The 20,018-nt window shown below is 37.9% G+C and overlaps 2 protein-coding genes across 4 annotated transcripts; one reads left to right on the top strand and one right to left on the bottom strand.

Annotated features, from left to right (window-relative positions):
- Positions 1-481: 481 nt before the first annotated feature.
- Positions 482-3,688, bottom strand: ckmb (creatine kinase, muscle b). Its single transcript, XM_079609462.1, has 7 exons — positions 3,549-3,688; positions 2,166-2,375; positions 1,891-2,045; positions 1,688-1,820; positions 1,310-1,605; positions 1,033-1,222; positions 482-944 (listed from the first exon to the last, which is right to left on the bottom strand). Exons 2-7 carry the CDS (start codon positions 2,353-2,355, stop codon positions 766-768), a joined length of 1,143 nt encoding a protein of 380 aa, XP_079465588.1. The 5' UTR covers positions 2,356-2,375; positions 3,549-3,688; the 3' UTR covers positions 482-765.
- Positions 3,689-11,306: 7,618 nt separating this feature from the next.
- klc3 (kinesin light chain 3) lies at positions 11,307-19,940 on the top strand. Of its 3 annotated transcripts, none has more exons than XM_079609298.1 (14): positions 11,311-11,584; positions 12,803-12,864; positions 13,854-14,078; positions 14,163-14,393; positions 15,938-16,013; positions 16,297-16,522; positions 16,619-16,706; positions 16,786-16,887; positions 17,199-17,372; positions 17,458-17,557; positions 17,662-17,711; positions 17,792-17,922; positions 18,014-18,080; positions 18,624-19,905. In XM_079609298.1, exons 3-14 carry the CDS (start codon positions 13,869-13,871, stop codon positions 18,708-18,710), a joined length of 1,542 nt encoding a protein of 513 aa, XP_079465424.1. In that variant the 5' UTR covers positions 11,311-11,584; positions 12,803-12,864; positions 13,854-13,868; the 3' UTR covers positions 18,711-19,905. The 3 variants fall into 3 exon arrangements, with proteins under 3 accessions (XP_079465425.1, XP_079465424.1, XP_079465426.1); XM_079609300.1 differs by having other exon boundaries at positions 11,446-11,584; positions 12,849-12,864; XM_079609299.1 differs by lacking the exon at positions 12,803-12,864 and having other exon boundaries at positions 11,307-11,584; positions 18,624-19,940.
- Positions 19,941-20,018: the final 78 nt, after the last annotated feature.

Genomic DNA, 20,018 nt, shown 5'->3' with positions numbered 1-20,018 from the left:
TTTTAAATATGATTAAATTATATAACAATTAAAGGTATTATTATCTAGAAAAAGTTTATTATTAATAGTAATTAATATTTTAATTCATTGAAAGACAGTTACCATTGTACCAGCAATTTCTATTAGGTTGAAATATGTTGTGCATGATTTTCAAATATACTAACATGTTATAATTCAAGCAAGCATAGATCTGACTTCATAACAACCAAAAGAAATGACAAATCATACTTGCTTGAATTATTGTTGATTGATATTGTGCTATTCTGCACAAATTACTCATCTTTTAGTGCCTTTAATGTCTGTTGGGTCAGCTTAGCTGATTGCATTCATAAAAGTGTGCTTAAGGTTTCAATTATATATTGATAGAATTCTGAATGAATTCCCACAATAGTGTTATATATTACATACATATACATTAAGTTTATAGCTGTGTCTGGAGGTAAAAACCAAGAATGCAAAGAATGTGAAGACTTAAAACAGGTTGATTGTTACATGGGGCCGTTTATTAACTTTGTACAACCAAAAAAAAATTCAGGTGAATGCAACATAGCTAGGGTTTTCTAGCTATGTGGATGTTTGATCCCAGGATGTTACAGGAGGAACAGGAAGATAAAGAAAAGTGCATGAAAAAGAAGATGACAGATAAGAAAGGAAGGAGGAAAAAACTAAGGAAAAAGGGAGCAGGGGTGGAGTGTCTCTTGGAAAAGTCAAGGTGGCATGACCGCATGAAAGAACAAATAAAAAAAGAAAAACACTTTTGACATTTTACTTCTGGGCAGGGATCATGCCATCGATGGACTCGCCCTTCTCCAGTTTCTTTTCCATTTCAACCATGAGCTTCACACCATCGACTACCATCTGCACCTGCTGCACCTCGGAGGAGCCCAGACGGTCAGCGTTGGAGATGTCAAACACACCACCGACAGAGGCAGTGTCCACACCACCTGGATAAATAGAGGTACAAAGAGTCGCTCAAATGGATGATCTCAGTGCAACACTGCCATTTTATATGTTCAATGATTTCAAGCCCACCTGTGCCACGCTTCTGAAGACGCAGTCTGGTCAGGACCTCCTCGAATTTGGCATGTGTGCTGAGTTTAGGCAGCTTGACGTGCACACCACCACGAAGACCGGTACCCAAGTTAGAGGGGCAGGTCAGGACGTAACCAAGATGCTCGTTCCACATGAAACCGTGGTTGTGCTTCTTGAAGACATCCTCAATCTTCAATATACAACAAGGGGTCAGGCCTTTGATTGCTTATCTTTGCATTATATGACCGAAAATGAGGTAGTAAATAATGAGATTTACCTTCTGCAGGCCCGTGCAGAACCTCTTGAAGACCTCCTTCATGTTGCCGCCCTGCTGCATGGAAATGACACGCAGGTGATCCTCCTCGTTCACCCACACAAGGAAGGTCTTGTTGTCATTGTGATAGATGCCTCTTGCGTCAGGCCAGTCGCGGGCCATGCCGGCAGCCAACAGCAGTGGGGACACAGGCTTGTCAAACAGGAAGTGGTCATTAATGAGCTGCTCCTGCTCCTTGTCACTCATGTCCTTCAGAGGGTAGTACTTGCCCTTGAACTCCGCATCCAGGCTGTTCAGAGCTGTGAGGGGAACAATGTGAACGTCAGTAAAAGTAGGCATGTTGCTTTGTAGATGTCAGTACATGACGTGACTGAGACTCACCCTCAATGGACAGCTTTTCCACAGTTCTACGCTCACCACGGCTGTTGTGGGGAGGCAGGGTGAATCCCTTGATGCTGCGGCCGGTACGCACACGGCTGCTCAGAACGTAGTTGGGGTCAAGGTCATCACCACCCTGCGCACAAGTAAACGTCAGCCATGGTAAGAGCAAAACAGCCATGATCATGTAAAGAACTTTAGAGTACCTTCAGGTTCTCCCAGTTCAGATCGGTCAAGTGCTTGTCGGTGGGCTTGTAACCACCGTGACGGTCAGAAATGATGGGGTCGAACATCTCCTTGAAGACTTCGTAAGATTCCTCGTCACCAGCCACACAGCCGACAGTCATGATGAAGGGGTGGCCTTGAGTTGAGAACAAACGGAAGTGATTTATATATCTTCAAGAACAAATTAAACATTGCTTGTGGTATCTTTGAGAGATCAGCTGCTATGGGGGAATGTATTCAAACATGTTCTGCTTACCAGGGTTGTCCACACCGGTCTGGATGCAGTCATCCAGGGTGAATCCACTGGGAGTTGATTTGCCCCTGAGTTTGGTGTAGATGTCCTTAGTCAGGATCTTGGCCATGTGGTTGTTGTGCAGGGAGAGGTCAGGGTACTCCTCATCCAGACCGAATTTCATCTTGTAATCGTTATGGCAGTTCTTAGTCATGATTGCACTTTTACGATGATCTGCCACAAGACAAGAGAAAGCAAGTCTAAAAAGCAAGTTGGCACCTACAATTTGCCTTTGAGACTAGGATCAGTCTACAACACTTGCCGACAGAGCTTTTGTCAGGGTGGACAACTAGAAACATTGTCCCAGGCCTACTAAGGTCTTCTATGGTGTAGCTTACTCTTTGAAACCAGGAATGAAGGGGAACCTGCTCGCTGACATTGATATTTCGAATTACGAACAGCTTCCAATTTGCATTTAGTTAAGGATAAGCCACACTTGTTTCCAGAATAAAATGGCAGCAGTTGCAGACACCGTTAATGTATACTAAATGTTGTGCCCCAAGTAAACTTCAATCTCTTAGTAACAAAATATGTTGCTTTTTCTAACCAACACCTCATATTTCTACATGGAGTGTTTTTTGCATTGCTTGCATGCTTATATGCATTAGACAGCAGGTGATATTTTTAGCATGGCTGGCAAACTCACTCCCATCACTCACAGCAGATAGCATTCACCTCTCTAGTTTCTGATTTGGGTGGAGCATTTACACTGGCCTCATATGGAATTACGTCCACATCAATTTAGCTTTTGTGAAATTTTATAAAAAAAGTATATTCGAAACGCTCAGTTTGGGAGGAATAAATCATCGATTTGTAAACTGATCTATTTGTCCATATTCACAGATTTTGCATACAGTGGCATACAAAAAGATTAAAAATGTCTGAGGCATTATAAATAGACTCGAGTAAACCGCATCAGCTATGAACCCCAGATGGCGTGACCTTGCACTAAAGTACAACAGGTGTCAAGCACACAGATCATTCCAGCCCTAGACAGCATATCTACCCCATGCTCTCTTATTAGCTTTCCAATGCATTATGACTCTGAAGCTTATCAGGCAAGGACAAGCTTTCTGCAGACCTAGTTATGCTTCAAAAAGCAAAGCAGCTTAAAAAATATGAACATTTTTAACATTCCAACAATAAAGATATAGTAATTCCACAAGAATCCAGAATCCAGTCCATGAGGAACACCAATGTGATTTGATTAATTTGAACGGGGAAAAATTTGGATCAACCAAACTGAAAGCCCCAATTTCTTGTCCTTTTTTTCCGAAGTTTATCATGTTAAATCAAGTACCCCTTATTCCCACCCTTGTAAAATCTCTGAACCGTAACTTAGTTTACCTGTATGGGAGAAAAGATCCTGTTCACCAAGCCAATGTAGGGGTTGCCCAACTTTGCAAGATGTCAGAGCTTGGTTTATATACTTCGATGTTTGTTGCCCATTGGCTGCTCAGCTCATGCAGGCTTTAACCTGATTGGACAGCTGCACTCTTTGATAGGGGTTTCAGGTTCTAAAAGGAAAGAAGCTGCATCACAACACCCGAGACGGGCAGACAGCTGTCCTCACCCCCTCACAGTGGCCTGTTCCCCCATGTTATGAAATAAACTCGAAGGCACTGCAGAAGCACAAAGATGGTTTATTTACTACTTTGAATGAATTATAATGGATTAGTTATAATTTACTGTTGTGTTGATGAGGCCTAAAACTGTCTTTGGTACTTAATCCATTTTCTGAAGGAAATTGTGAAAAAGGACAAAAAATTTAACAAAACCCACTAAAATTGATCATAATAATATTCATTGTTGTTGTGAATGTACGAGTGAAAATAGCCTTATATGGTATTTGCACTTTTATAAAATACTGTTTACTTATGAAAAAGACAAAATTAATGATTGTTCTCATTAAAATAGTAGTTGGCCCTGTATTCATCCATGTCTTGTAATATATACTTCGAGAACGTAAGAGAAGGCATCATGTGTCCCTTGAGGTGAAGACAGTCTGTACTGTACACACTAGTGTTCTCAGTGTCCAGTTAGGGTGCTCTACTGCTTAAAACCATTGCATGCCATATACAAACTGTGATTATGGCATTATTTTAAAGACTAGTCTCAAGAGAATATGTAGCAGCTTTTTGTAAAAACTATTTTTCTCAATATTGCTATTATTGCCCTAAGTTGTTATGTAGGCCTACTTTATGTAAATTACTTATTGTAAAGTGACTGGGAAAGACACTATTAAAATAAAACTAGTTCTACTTCATTGCAGTGAAGTCAGAAGGCAGCTGCATACAGACACATCCACAGCCTGACGTTGTTGGAACAAACCAGAAAACACTCTGGAGTTTTTTTGTGTAAGTATAACTCCAGCGTGCATCCATTGGTTCATTAGTGGTTCCCACCCTGGTAAATGCTTTAAGGGCACATGACTGAGCATATGACAGGTGGGCAGAAAGTTTAGGAACCCTGTGAAGGAAAAAAAAAACTCTAACATAAGTGAAGAGACGGGTTTGTGAAAGTGTGTAGATGGAAGAGGACTAAACTCAACCATCCCCCCTGCACTATTAATACCCAGTGTCCAGTTTCACAGTTGCACCCCTGCTATGTGTCCCAATGTGACAAAATTAGTTTAACCATTATCCCCTTCTTGCTTATCTGCCAGATCTTATTTGTTTCTAGACACCGATGTGGTTTAAACTTCTTGTTTTTACCTCAGGATTACTTAATAAGCAAAAAAAAGATTTTTAGCTGATGACCAAATCTTTGCAATTTAAGCTTTTGGATTTGGTGGAGAAGTGAAGGGTTAAAAGGGGAAAGGAAAAAACTCAATCTCACAGTCTGCTCCAAAATTAGCAGCCATGCATCCAACACCAGCATGCCTAGCAGAGAGAGAGGACAGTCACAGAACAGCGTTACCACCAGCCATGAGAGACTAGGGATAACACGGTGTGTGGGGGTCCCCATGAACAGAGAAAACCCCCTTATCTCATAACAGCATACGCATATGTCTTTTAGGAAATTATAGGGAGGGGGGTGGGTGGGGGTCGCTGTAAAATCTACATGCAGAGTATCATATCTACATCCACTAAACTGCATCTTGGTTGCAAACTTCTAGGGAAATGCTTGCAACATTTATAGAAGGGTAAAAGAGTGATTTGATGTAGAGGACCTTCTAAACATCAGGCCTTGGGTCCTCCACAGATATTTGGACTGAAGGTATGCATAAGGCCGTGTGTCCACCAAAGCGTTTAGGCAGCTGAAAACGCTACGCTCTGCTGAAAACGCTGAGCTGTGTGCACTTGAGAGCGTTTTGGCAGCGCAGTTTTTTTTCTATAGAATATCCACAGTTCAACAGAATATCCGTTGGTCGGTGTGGTATTAGTCCCGCCCCTCCTCCACTGTGATTGGACAGTTGGGTAAAAAGTGACAGTGATGACCGCTGCGTTTTACCCAAAGTTGAACATTCCTCAACACTCGGCGACCTGTAAAAAATGCTGAACGCTCCGCGCTTATATTTAGCCGGATGTGTATGGTGGTGTATTGCCATTCCATAGCTGTTGTATAGCTGTTGTATTTCAGGATTGTACGATGCACATGCTTTGAAACAAATTTACATGTGAAATACATATTCAAATTCTGTTTGGTCTCCACTTCAGGTTTGAAAAGTTTAGGCCTACATTTTAACCCAGCCAACCCAACATTCGAATTAGCAGACAAGCTGCTGGGGACCAGGCAGATGTAATGAGAGACGTAATTGAGCTACAGTCTGGTATTAACAGACAGCAAGTTTATTCCAATTGATCTTACATAAGTAGCAGAAGTGGGACGTGTGTCCCATGACCCCATGACCAAGGTGCTGGACTGATGCAGATAAGACCTTTATATATTTCACTTTATAAAACGGATAGTTCCAGTCCTTGATTCTGATTGGTTGAGCCGCGTTCGAAGCCGTTGTAAATTACTCAACAAACGTAACCACATTACATTCTTTGTTGCTGCATGTGTTGCTTAGCAACCTCTTTGGAACTACATTGCTTGGCGGAGGCCACAAATATATACACTAGATGTCGCCTTGGCTACAGCAGTTCATTGGAACAAATGCGTCAATAGAGCCGCCATCATGGAACAGGGGAGCCCCTCCTCTTTAATGCATCAGCATTAATGTAGGCAAAGGTCTAACGGAAATAAAATCACCATAAATCGGCATGAATGCAATTTTCTAATTTGTTCGTTCCAACGGTCAGACATGTATTTATCATTGAGTCTAGAGAAGATTTTTTTTTTTTTTTAAATGTAAACATTCTTCCTAGTTCAGATTTTGTTCGTGTGAACATCCATACGCAGCACAAAAGTCCGGCATCATCCATGAATTCGAAGTACAGGCGGAGATAGCAGCGTTACCTAGCTACTTCATGACAAGACCCCTGCTCCAAGATGGCGGCGGTTTTGACGCATGCTTAGAACCCCAAGGCCGAAATCTAGTGTATCTATGGGCAGAGGCATAAATGTGTTATAACCACTGATCTATATAATGATTGTCATTATATAGAATAGATCATGGTTATAACATTATATTTTTTTGTTGCTGGTGTTTATTTTATTAATAAAATAAATATTAAACTGAATATTTTTATGGAGTAACCGTTTTATAGAATCAATAAGCCCCTTGAAGCCGTGTTTTACAGTGGATTTAGAACAGCTGAGGGGGTTTTAGGCACTCCTCCGCCCCTTGAAGTGGAGACAGCAAGTAAAACACGGCTTCGCGGGGCTTATTGCTTTATTCTACAAACAGGCTAAAAAATGGTGTCCTGTGACTTTTTTTTTTTTAGCTAACATCAAATTAAGCAAGTGAAGTAACGTTACTCCCTTTAGTAATAAATGAGTGAGGAAGACAAAACTGTGTGTTATTCCAGTGGTCCTCTCTGTGTTGTTGTTTTTTTAATCATAGTTTTCAATACTATGAAGCAAATGCAGTTTTCTTAACCCTTAATAAATAAATAAACAAATATACACAATCAAACAACAAATATAATAAATACAATATTTCAGACTCTCTCACAGTTGTTTCACACAGTAACGTTAACGTTAACTGTTAGATGATAACGTACACTAACAGACTTTTCTATAATATAACTATACCAAAATCATTAATAAAACAAACACCCAATTTAACTAAAATAGTAGATGCCAAAGCATCTGAATAACAGTTATTTTTCTGAAATTTGATCATTTTTACTAACCTTTAGTAAATGAGAGTGAGAGACAAAACTGTGCTATCCTGGTGCTATCCAAGTGGTCCTCTCTGTGTTCTTTGAGGATGCGCCACAGTCGTCATGGCAACTCTCAACTCCCAACTGCCACTAGGAATTCAGAAAATGCAACTGAATTGTTCAGTGCAAACTCATTATTATTCAAGTAATTTAAATAAAAGATAGGCATATACTGTTTATTAATTGAAATAGAATAAATACAAAATAAAATATATACAAATAATTAAATATTTTTGTGACCATAAAACATTTTAAATTATTAACTAATTTTAATGACCAAAAGTATAATATTTAGCTGTTTTCTACCCTGTTAAAACATGATTTTCCCCATTTGGATCCCTTCTAAAGCTTGGTGGGAAGACAAGTAAATAATCTTATAACATTTATCAATTTTTATCTGTAGTGTTGACCGTATTCGGCAATCTGAACCATTCAACTCTATCAAACTATTTTTTTCATTAATTACATGAAATAAGTTTATCATAAAAGTTAAAGTATAAATAACTACAAACTCAAATTTGGCCCCAAACTAGCTTAATTTATGTTTATCTTACCTTATCTCAATGTAATCGTAATCTATTGTAATCAAAATGCATTTATGCACATAAGATTCAACTATGATGAGGTGTGTTTTTCTAGTGCAGCAGTGATCACATGGTCACATTGTTTAGCACAAAGGTGCCAGAAATGTTCTTGCTTTGCTTTACTGTCAGTGTAGGTCGTGGTTTTGAGAGTTTTTTTGTGCACCTACATGCACATCCGCTGCAATCTCTTCCGTTGAAATCAGAGTTGGTCAAGTGGCTTACAGGCACTATGTTTAGTGCTAGTTGCAAGGTTGTCTCTTTCCCCATGCCATCTCGCCAGATTGAATTGCACTGACTCAGTTGATATGAGTCGGTCCATCTCTGCCTGTCCATTGACCTCTGCCCCCAGAATTTAGAGTGACCGTAAACTAAATTTATTTATGCAAGTGAAATGCATGTTTGATGTCCCACATGTGTTATGTTTTTCTATAGTGCAGCACTACGGGTCTGTAACTCTTTTTGAAAATAAACATTGCTGGATAGCATCGAGTCACATGGTTTAGCGCCAGACATGTTCTCGCTTTGCTTTTACTGTCAGTGAAAAGGTCATTGAGCATTTGATTCACGTACTGACACGTTGGCTCTGTATAGCATTACATCTCCCGCATCTAATCAATCCATAAACTTACCCACAGAGATACCCATCGACTTACATGAGCTGTTACAGAACTCATCCTATAACAGCAGAATTGCTGTGCGCATCACCTGAGGTGTGGAGGGGCTTCACGCAGACATCTTCATTGCATTCTCTGTGCTTAGCACTGCTCTCCATAACATGTAGACCAAAGCTTCATTTAGGAAACATCTCATTCTAAAACAAATACATAGCGCCTCGTTCTTAGGAAACATCTGCACAATTTGTGTCCTCATGACTGACTATTGGTATAATTAAAACAAACTGTACTAATAGTCACATTAATTTATATTTTTGTTGCAAAATACATTTTATTAATTTTTAAATGTAAATTTTTCATTGCAACATCAGCCAATTTGTAGGCTATATCTGTAGGCCTATCCATTATCATTATATTTGAATTGATTATAAAGAATTATAAAAAAAATCTATTATATTTATTTATATGTAGATTTAATTTATAAAATTGTTTATGCATTTTCTTTTCATCTCTGTTTCAATACTGTTGCACTCTGACAGTTCTTTAAAAATAATGGTTTCTTCACATTTGTCTCGAGTACTCAAGTTGACTATATCAACTCTTGTATGAGGTGTCTTGCAGTTGAGCAGTACAAAAACTGTGAATATATTATATTGTATATTATTAATAATATTCTATTTCATTAATATATAATAATATAACATAAATGTCACGTTTTTCCTGTCACATTTCCCCTGCACATTTCCAAGTGCTAATCACCTGCACCTGTCCCTCATCAGTATGCCAATCAAACCCACTATAAAGCACACACACTCTCACACACACAGTTTCTGTCTGGCCTCAACTAGAGACACACACTATCTCTTACCTCGATACTTTGTGAAACATATCCCACAATCTTCAAGTCGTCTCCTTGTATTCCTCTCTGTGATCCTCGTCTTGTCTGCTCACTTGTGTGTGTGTGCAAATTATCTCCTGCCTAGAACCACAGTTACTGTGTCATTCAGTCTTTCAATCCTCTGTTCTACCATCAAATCATTCCTCACTTGCATTGCTGTGATCCTGATGCCTTTATAAATAATCTTGCCATTGTGTTCTCGAGTTTTACCTCTCTCTTTCCTGTGTCTGTGTATATCCTGCCTGACAATAATGTTATACATTATTATTAATAATTGTATATATTATTACACGTAAATGTGAATATATAATAATATTCTATATTGTTTAAAGCTGTTTTTGCAGCCATAAAATATGAGTAGCTGGCCTTTACACACAAAATGTTTTCAGAGAAAATAATATGCAATTTATGAGCCACTGTGAAACTAAATGATATCAGAATTATCAGTTATCTATTCAACTTATAATATATTTTTTAGTAACAATACATCCCTATATACTTTGCAAGTCTATAGCCACATATTTATGTTTGGAGGTGATAGTTTAAGAATTTTAATTTATGTTGTTAGTGAATAATATTTCGAAAGGCATTGCTGAATTTGTTATATTTCTTGAATTTGCATTTGACAATTTCAGACACTGTCTAGTGTCCTCACATAATTTAGTCATGCCACATAAAAGTGTGTTTGAGCTAGCACAACAGAGTGAGCGGAGAGATAAGTTTTAGTGGTTCTATTGACTTTGGCCTCATCACATTTAGAGATATAGATTGGCTCTCCCCCCGTTTGAGAACACTGCACTGCACTGGCCCAGCCAAGCTGCCCTTATTGGGAGTAGATTTGCCCCCAGCTCCAGTAGCAGCTGAACCATTAATCACTCCAGTCTCATATATCTGCCCACAGTTGCTCCATCGCCATCATGCTCCTTCCTCTTTATACCCCTCGACTAATTTTTCTTCCCAAATCACATACTGGTTTTACTCTTTCCATGCAGAGTGTGCTAGTATCAGCTTTTTTTCATTGACTTTTGCATTCTGAATGAGTTGATCCCTCCCTTTCCTCTCTCTCAACTCTGCACAGTCTTATTTTGATAAGTTTGTATGTTAAACTCAACTCGTTTCCAATATGCATCCTGACCTGTACGGTTCCTTCCTATCATTAAGTTAAGCCCGTCTGATGGGTCCGAGGCTAATGCTGCTTATTTTACACACCCAGACAACACCCCCACCCTCTTACCCCAACTCACCCTAAGCGGCTTTATTGAAACTATGCCAATGTGGCGTCACAGAAAGACTCCTCCCAATGCATGTCCAGTCTGTTTAGACTGATTTGTGACTGTGTGATGTAACAAATAGATTTACACAGACGTTTACTTTGTAAGCATTGTTTTGTGTTTTTGTTGCCAAGCATTGAGGGAAAAGCAACTCTGCTTGTCATCATCAATATTTATTATTATATAACTAGTTTTTGTTTAGTTTTTATATTTTGCTATTTTCACCAGTGGGCTGCCTCGCTAATGTTGTCATTAACAAAACAATCAAACATTACTTGCAATGTGAGCCTTTGCAATCATAACTTAAATATTTATACACACTGACTCTGAAAACTGGCAGATGTGGTTCACAGTAGGCTACACAATACAAAAAAATGTAACACAAAATACGAATAGGCTATACATTACTAATAACAAAAATATAATAGAACGAGATTTAAATCAAATATGATGCTGCTGCTCAGTGCTCAGTCAGACGCAGTTCAGAGCTGTCACAGATAGGTGGCCTCGCTCTGTGTGGTCACGCGCAGCCGCCGTACATGGTGTGAACTGACGGATCAGGTAAGCGCTGTTAATTCAGCCTGTCTGCGACGCAACAACAGGTGAATGAATGACCGCGACGGAGGCTGTACTCATTTATCGCCACAACATCAAGGATAAAGATGTGATGTGGTATATGTTGGTCGGAATTGTCTGGCTGTAAAGGTGGAACGCGTCGCAGACACTTGTCCGAGTTACTGCAGGTAAATAAATATCAGCTGTTGACTTGACGCTCACTGACCGCTAGTCTCTTTTAAAATAAACAGCTTTACTTGCGGTTTAATAGACTGTTACACTCTCGTTTCATTTTCAGTGTTTGTTTTCCTGAATTAACATTCGATAGCCTACTACTGTCTGGTCAAAGTAGGCAAGTTTATTAAGTGTCGACTGCAATTATCATCACTAAAAATCCCTTTTTAAAGGGTCTAATTTACCCATCGTATTATAGCGTGTTTATTATAAGGAGATATTGTTTCAGTTAATTCATTTTAGGTTATATATACTAGGCTACATGTATATCTTATATAATTTTAAAATGTATATATAGGCTATTTAAATATAAATATACTTAGTAATACTGTATATTCAAAAGTCAAATAGATTAGGCTACATTTTTGTCATTATTTGCCCAACCTCCTGTCAATCCAAACTGGTATGATGTTCCATGATATTTTAGCCATTCTTTTCACCACACTGAAAGTAAACAATGATTGGGTTTGTCAACCTCTAAAATGACTAAATATGACTCTTGTTCTGTCATCTGAAGCCATACAATACCTTTTATTACTAACAGGCTGAAATTTAGTTTGTTATCCGCTGTTATTCTGAATTAGATGACTTGGAATATAGCACACTAGTCATGAACAAACTTTATGAATCTTGAAACCTTGCAATAATAATTGCATGAGAAAGAGTGACCAGCACAATGTTCAAAATGTATTTTTGTGTTCCACAGTTTGAAATGACATGAGGGTGAATAAATAATTACACATTACAATAATCCACTCCACCCTTTAAACCTAATTTATCATTTATCAACGTTTTGTTATTTTCTTAATTAATTACCATTAACACCATGTATCCCGTGTATGATGACCTCATTGGTCTCGTGTAAACATTATCTCAGGCCTTTACCTCCCCAGAGGGATCTTTGTTCCTACATGTAAACTGATTCTTACCTAGCAACCCTTCTGCTTGTTTTCATCTTGTTGGGGTGGCAAAGAAGCTTCACTACACTACACTTTAGTCTTTTAAGGCTAGGCTATAACGGGTCTCTGCTCTTATTCCCTTAAAACTAAAATAGGCCTAGTTGTATTCTCTGGTGCTTCCTGAAAAACATGTAGGCCTATTGCCCATCTGCACATATCACACATACGGTGCTGTTTTGTTTGTGCAGTTACTTTTAACTCTTTTCCCATCAGAGAATGCCTTTTTATCATGAAGCTTTTTCTTTCTTTGCTGCCAAAGGCGATTGTGAATTAAGGTCAGTTTCTGATATTCTATACTGTGTGTGTTATGTATGTAATTTTACCTGTGACCCTCTTATGCTTGTTTAGTAGTTGCTTGTGTACAGCTTGTCTACACATTTTTCAGACCATTTTCTGGCTGACAAATCACCTGTGATATTTCATAGCAGTGTTTATTTATTTACAGTGTACATAGTAATGTCTGTGTAAATGTATGTAGCCGAAGTAAGTGTACAGCAGCCTTTTTGTGCTGAACTCTAAAATATGTGGAAAAACACTATAAAAGTATTTCTTTTGACCTTCTGACTTGATGAAAGTTGTGAAAAGTTGTGATGGGCACACAAACAGCTTTTTAATCAGTAAATCTGACGTTCAGTCTATACAGTAGCTACACTTTGGGTTTTGATCTGTGTAGATTAATCATTTGCATGTACACCATTTGGATACTTCAAAAGTTAAGGGTTCGGAAGTTTTTTTATATATTTTTTAAACAAAAATGAAGTAAAAACTAGTAATATTGTGAAATATTATTAAAATTTAAAATGATTGTTTTCTATTTAAATATATTTAAAAATCCTGTGATGGCAAAGCTGAACTTTCAGCATCAGTCTTCAGTGTCAAAATCATTCTAATATGCTTTTCTAATTATTATCAGTGTTAAAACGGCTTAATATTTTTGTGGAAACTGTGATGCATGTTTTCATGATTTTTGATTAATAGAAAGTTTAAAAGAACATAATTTATTTGGAAAAAAATGTGTATTTAATGCATTCTTGCTGAATTAAAGTATTATTATATTTTTTTTAAACATCTTTTGAACACATGTGACCCTTCTCCTCATGTAAGAAAGTATGAACTATTTGTCAATTTCCCCCCTTTAAATAATTTCCATCATTTTAGTAGGAAAGTTATCATGCATTTCTGCATACGAAAAGGTTCTTAGAATCACACTCAATTTTCACAGTAAATGTACATTAATATACCAAATACATATTTTGCTCTCCAGGTACTGAGGTCAGACATGTTGTCAGGGGAGGAAATCCTCTGCAGCACCCAGCAGGTGATCGCAGGGCTGGAAGCGTTGCGTGGAGAGAACCGCACGCTGCTGGACAGCCTGCAGGACACGCTCCAGAGCCAGAAGTCCAGCGAGAGCGGCAGCCTGGAGCAGGAGAAGACCAGCATCATTCTAGAGTCTCTGGAGAGGATTGAGCTGGGCTTAGGAGAGGCACAAGTGAGCGACGCAGTCATCTTCATTCCTCTGTCACGCTAAGACCACTTCCACTCACCCTTAGCTGTCTGTTTCCCGCTCGTCCAGGTAATGATGGCGCTGTCAGCACACCTGGGCTCCTTGGAGGCAGAGAAGCAGAAGTTGCGTGCTCAGGTGCGGAGGTTGTGCCAGGAGAACCAGTGGCTGAGGGATGAGCTGGCCCGGGCCCAGCTGCAGCTACAGGAGCGGGAACAGGAAGTGGTTACTTTAGAGGAGCAGAACAGACACCTGCAGTTCATGAGCAGCATCCGCAAGTACGACCACGAAGAGCCGCCACTGGTAAGGGTTCATCTTCAAAACATTCACACAGTTAATATTAGGTTCTTAGGCTAAACATTTTGTTCTAGGCTAGCTTTGTGGTTCTATTGTTGTGTGCTCAAACATGTTTCCTGATAATAATTAAACAAACGCTAATAAAACAATTCCCACCACAGTGTCATTTACACCACATCTCAAGTTGTATTTAATAGCATTCTGTGGTGGAAATTACTTTTTTAAATATTAATAAAATGGCAGACTCCTTTGTCTTGCTAAGCATTTTGATCTCAACTACACACAATTCAATACACAATTCACTCTTCTTCAGTAATTTGACAATTACAGACTGATTGGTAATGATAATAACAATATTCTGCTCACAAGTAATATTTATCTTTATTTTATTCACACATTACATCTCGTATTTCATCTTGGGTACATTTTTTAAATTTATGTTGGGAATTAACCAGCACACAGGAGTGGGACAGTCGGAAGTGATATTAATTATATTTATTTGTATAGTTATGTTCACTTTTTGGGTATATGATAATAGTTAATGATAATGAACTATTATCATAGTTTTAAACTAATAAAATCATGTAATGTAGTTCATATGTTCATGAGGGATTTTCATATTTTATAAAAAGTCTGGGACAAGGGTTTGGGACAATGCTAAAACAAATAATATCCATATAAAAAGGCATTTGAAAAGTAGCAAAAAATAAATGCATGTTATGACAAAGCATTGGTTACAAGTCAGTTAGACCTTGCTATAACAAAAATAAAAAGTTGAAATCTATTTGTTTTTATTACAAATCAACCCTTGGGACAAATAAGTATCTAAGTTAAAGAAACACGCAACTTTTTGACAAAGACCTCCATATAGGCAAAGATTGTTTCTGTATTTCTACTGTAATTATGACAGCTACATCTTTTCAGACTTTTTTCTTAACAAAAACTGAGGAGTATTGATATATCAAATTGATTAACCATGATTCTTTTTGTGATTTTAAGAACTGTATGTTCTTCAATAAGAAAAAATAAATATAATTGCATTTTTCAACTTTTGAAAATCTAGTGTACATAACAGCACTTTTTTATATACCTTTAAATATCTTGTCTAAATAAAATGTTTATTTTTACCAGAATAATAAGCATAAGATATAGATTTGATGGCTCAATCAATAGATTAAAATCAAGTTGTATAATCGAGTATCTCAACTAGGAGCCTCAAGATGACCTTAATGGTTCAAATGAAAAAAGTTGTATTCATTTTTTTGTAAGTATTTTATAACTTTATAAGTGTGATTTCTAGACCTGGAACAGTGATTTTAAGAACTGCATGTTCTTCGATAAGAACAAATTAGAAAAATAAATGTGATTGTATATTACATCTTGCTTTTATTTATTTTTTTAGCATTTTAATCATTTATTAATTGAAAGTGATTTGTGCTGAATCCACCTTGTGGGCCCTGACACCATGGTTGAGAACCACTGGTCTAAATGCTTTCCAAAATATGTCACGACCTGTTCATGCTGTTTGTTTGTTTGTTTGTTTGTTTTAGGAGGATAAAGATGCTTCTTCAGGGAAGGAATCCCTTGATGATCTCTTTCCTACTGAAGAAGAGGAGCAATCACACAGTACATCATCCCTCACAGACCACAGCTGTTTCTTTACATATTTATTTTCAGAGTTTTTGCTATGTCAGCTGTTGGGTTAGAGTAAGCTAGGTTTAGTGTGGTGTTTGATTTCAAGCACAGTTTAGTAGAACCTCACATTGAATTTAAACTTCTGAAAGATTACTTTTTTTATTTCGATAAGGGTAAAGGAAATTGAGAAATGTCACAAGATGGATTTGAACTCATGATCTATCTATTGGAGCATGCGCACACATGCGTCTCAGCGCAGCTCTTGTATTTGCAGTGTCTCGGCCACACAGTAGTGCCGCCGCCGCTGCCCAGCAGGGAGGATATGAGATCCCTGCCCGACTGCGAACGCTCCACAACCTGGTGATCCAGTACGCCTCTCAGGGCCGCTACGAGGTGGCCGTGCCGCTCTGCAAGCAAGCTCTGGAGGACCTGGAGAAATCCTCGGGCCACAGCCACCCAGATGTTGCTACCATGCTCAATATCCTGGCATTAGTGTACAGGTCAGTTATATGGAACATCAAATACAGAATCAATATTAAGTTGTATTTAAAATTATAAGCTTATTAAATAATTATTATTCATATGTTGCTTTAAAGGGATCAGAACAAATACAAGGAAGCTGCCAATCTCCTGAATGATGCATTGGCCATCCGCGAGAAGACGTTAGGCATGGACCATCCAGCAGTATGTACTGTTTGATTTCTTTAGGAAGTCAAACAGTTCTTATATACCTTTCCTTGAATTTATGTGTTTGTGTTTGTAGGTGGCAGCTACTCTGAATAATCTGGCCGTGTTGTATGGAAAAAGGGGGAAGTACAAAGAGGCGGAGCCACTGTGTAAAAGAGCTCTGGAGATCAGAGAAAAGGTACTGACATAATAGAAGAATGGTAATCCCACCTGTCAGATCATATCCACTTACACTACTGTTCAAAAGGTAAGGGACAGTAAGATTTCTTTTTGAAAGAAACGTTTGAACAGTTTGTACACATTTGTTTTGTCTTTGAAGAACCAGGATTCCTATCTTGAAAATATCCTTTATCTTTATCCAGTAAATCAAGAACAACTGGAAAAGTAATGGGGCCTTTATTGTTGTGGAGATTGGGGGGCCTTGGAGTCAGAAAGGTTGAGAACCACTGGTCTAGTCTAAATATCTTGTCTATATTTGTCTGTTGACAGGTGCTTGGGATGGATCACCCCGATGTAGCCAAACAGCTGAATAACTTAGCCCTCCTATGCCAGAATCAGGGCAAATACCAGGAGGTGGAGCAATACTATGAACGTGCCCTGCACATTTACCAGAGCCAGCTGGGTCCTGACGATGCCAATGTGGCCAAGACGAAGAACAACCTGGTGAGGATTGGAAATGAGTTATTTAATAACAATAGCAGCAATATATGATGCGTGTTATATAACACACCGTCCATGTGCTCCTCAGGCCTCCTGCTACCTCAAGCAGGGTAAATACAGGCAAGCTGAGGCTCTTTATAAAGAGATTCTGACTCGTGCTCATGAGAAGGAGTTCGGCTCAGTGGAGGGTAAAATACATTTTACATCTGCCTCCAGAGAATTATCTACGCACCGTAGTTTGGCCTATTAAACATATGTCCAATAGTAAATTAATATTTTCACATCTATAAAGGGGACGGACGACCTGTTTGGATACATACAGAGGAGGGATGCTCTAGACAGGTATGTTTCCATTCCAAATATATGTGTTATAAGGAGAAATAGCTTTTTATTTTACATTTTCCTGTGTGTGTGTACTGTAGGATGGTCTAGGAAGTCTAAAGCGCAGCGGATCATTTACCAAGCTCCGGGAATCCATAAGACGAAGCAGCGAAAAACTTGTTCGGAAGCTGAAAGGAGTCGGAACACAAGAAACGACCCCTCGAGCTGCTGGGTAATGATATTCTGCTTTTTGTTCAGTTCTCATCACCTTTTATGTAGAACAGAGCAGATTTTTTTTAACTACTACTCTATTTTTTAAAAAGGATGAAGAGAGCCAATTCTCTCAATGTGCTTAATGTGGGTCTTAAAGAGAATCAAGAGGCTGCTATGGTAAGTGCTGAGTCTTTGCTTTCAAATTTCCTCAAGTACATATAATCCTCATATAGTTTTCTCATACTTTTGTTTTGGGATTTGAACAGACCCCTAACCATAAATGTTCAACTGGTTTCCCACCGGTTGTGGTTTGGACATGTATGATACCTCAAATCTTATTTAGGAGAGGGGCGCTAATACATTAAACGTTTTACTCGTTTACTCCAGTCTTTAGTGTCACATGATCCTTCAGAAATCATTCAAAATGTTGATTTATTGCTCCAAAAACATTTCTTTATTATTATCAATGTTGAAAACTGTGTTTCAGGGTTCTTTGATGAATAGAAAGTTCAAAAGAACAGCATTTATTCATAGAAATCCTTTATAAATGTCTTTACTGTCACTTTTGATCAATTTACTGTGTCCTTGGTGAATGAAAGTATTTTCTTTAAAAAAAAAGATAAGAAATGATTGACCACAAAGTTTTGATTGATGAATGGAAGGGTATAATTTCACAGGAATTAGATCGAGATTGATTAAAGCCTAGTTTTGTCTTTTCAGAAGCCCAAGAGGCTGACAGACACACGGGGTCTGAGTTCCAGCACGCAGAGTTTAGCCCGCCGCTCGTCTCTGGGTGGAGACAGCTAACCTTCAGCCACACATCAGGACACCTTGAAGAGATGTCAACATCTGAATGGTCTGTAATAACTGCAGAGATCGTATTTGATAATAATATGTAAAATAGTATGTGACAATGAATGCAGAAGTGCTCCTGGGAAAAGGAAGCACACTTTGGCTTTACAAAAAGAAGCAGCTTTTTTTTTACTTTGTTGAAATCAGTTTGATCTCTGTGTTGTTGTTTTTTTTAAAGTCAGTTGCATTATAAAAAGTCACAGTGAATTTTAACTTATTGCACTCCAGAGCTAAGACCAGATTGAGGTTTTCCTAATAATACTATCCAATATTAATACATATTCATTCCTACGATACTATAATTTTACCATACCTTCAGCAGGATGCAGTTTTTTTGTTGTTGCTTGGCAAAATACAGTAATTTCAATAGAAATCTACATGATCGGGAGTTTTGTGCAAGAGCGAAAAAGTTTCCCATACAAATTTTGCTCAAGTTGAATGTGCAATTTTGTCACATTGACCAACTTTCTGCCTGGTTTGAAAGTGACTTCTGTGTGAGCTTTGCTTCATCGTATACTAAAGACAATTTGTGCCCATGAAATTTCTCCAAAATTTTGCTAATGTGACAGCACCTTAACACTGTTTATTTAGAATATTGTAGTATTATGTGAAATACATTCCATGTTCTCACACCATCATGCAGTAAAATTATAGTATTGGAATTGAACAATTTAAATTGCACAAATCTTAAAATCGGATCTAAATGCACTTAAAATTCCTTATTAAAGCTACATGTTACATTCCAAGATAAATGAAATACATTGCTGAGGTAATGTAAAAAAATTGTGGTACTTGTGCCTATAAAATAAGAGACTTTTTATTTTTCAATTTCAAGCACCTATTGTATGTATAAATTTATGAGTCGATATATGCTGTACTATTTGTTTTAGTTTTAGCACTCATCACTATAGGAAGGATTTTATAAGAGCAGAACTTCAGGGTACAAGAGTAATTTAAATCTAGTTTAGTGGAAGTAGTTGTTGAGAGGTAAAGGCATTTGGACCTATAATCCAATGAGTTGTTACATAATCTAAACAGTTGTACATGCTACATGGTTGAATGTTACACATGTGTATATGAGTTTAGAGAGTATAATGTACACAATGTTGCAGATGAACCAAATAAAATTGTTCTACCTCTGTTTTAATCTAAATGTGTACTGTCTGATAAATAGGTGAATGACCCGAATCAATAGCTGGGGCCTCATTTATAAAATGTTGTGTAGAATCTAACCTACATTTAATCCAAGATCATTTCTCAAAT

This window comes from Phoxinus phoxinus (genome assembly GCF_949152265.1).
Source record: "Phoxinus phoxinus genome assembly, chromosome: 4".
Classification (NCBI taxonomy): domain Eukaryota; kingdom Metazoa; phylum Chordata; class Actinopteri; order Cypriniformes; family Leuciscidae; genus Phoxinus; species Phoxinus phoxinus.
The sequence above is the reverse complement of the archived record's forward strand: the minus strand, read 5'-3'. Positions and strand labels throughout refer to the sequence as shown.

What these genes read in the sequence shown, in the direction of transcription:
- klc3 (XM_079609299.1), top strand. Translation starts at nt 13,869, where the DNA reads ATGTTGTCAGGGGAGGAAATCCTCTGCAGCACCCAGCAGGTGATCGCA. An exon ending in GGAGTTCGGCTCAGTGGAGG is followed by an intron (nt 17,558 to 17,661) that starts GTAAAATACATT and finishes ACATCTATAAAG; the next exon opens with GGGACGGACGACCTGTTTGG. An exon ending in AGGAGGGATGCTCTAGACAG is followed by an intron (nt 17,712 to 17,791) that starts GTATGTTTCCAT and finishes TGTGTACTGTAG; the next exon opens with GATGGTCTAGGAAGTCTAAA.
- ckmb (XM_079609462.1), bottom strand. Translation starts at nt 2,355, where the DNA reads ATGACTAAGAACTGCCATAACGATTACAAGATGAAATTCGGTCTGGAT. An exon ending in GACCGGTGTGGACAACCCTG is followed by an intron (nt 2,046 to 2,165) that starts GTAAGCAGAACA and finishes TCTCAACTCAAG; the next exon opens with GCCACCCCTTCATCATGACT. An exon ending in TCTGCACGGGCCTGCAGAAG is followed by an intron (nt 1,223 to 1,309) that starts GTAAATCTCATT and finishes TGTATATTGAAG; the next exon opens with ATTGAGGATGTCTTCAAGAA.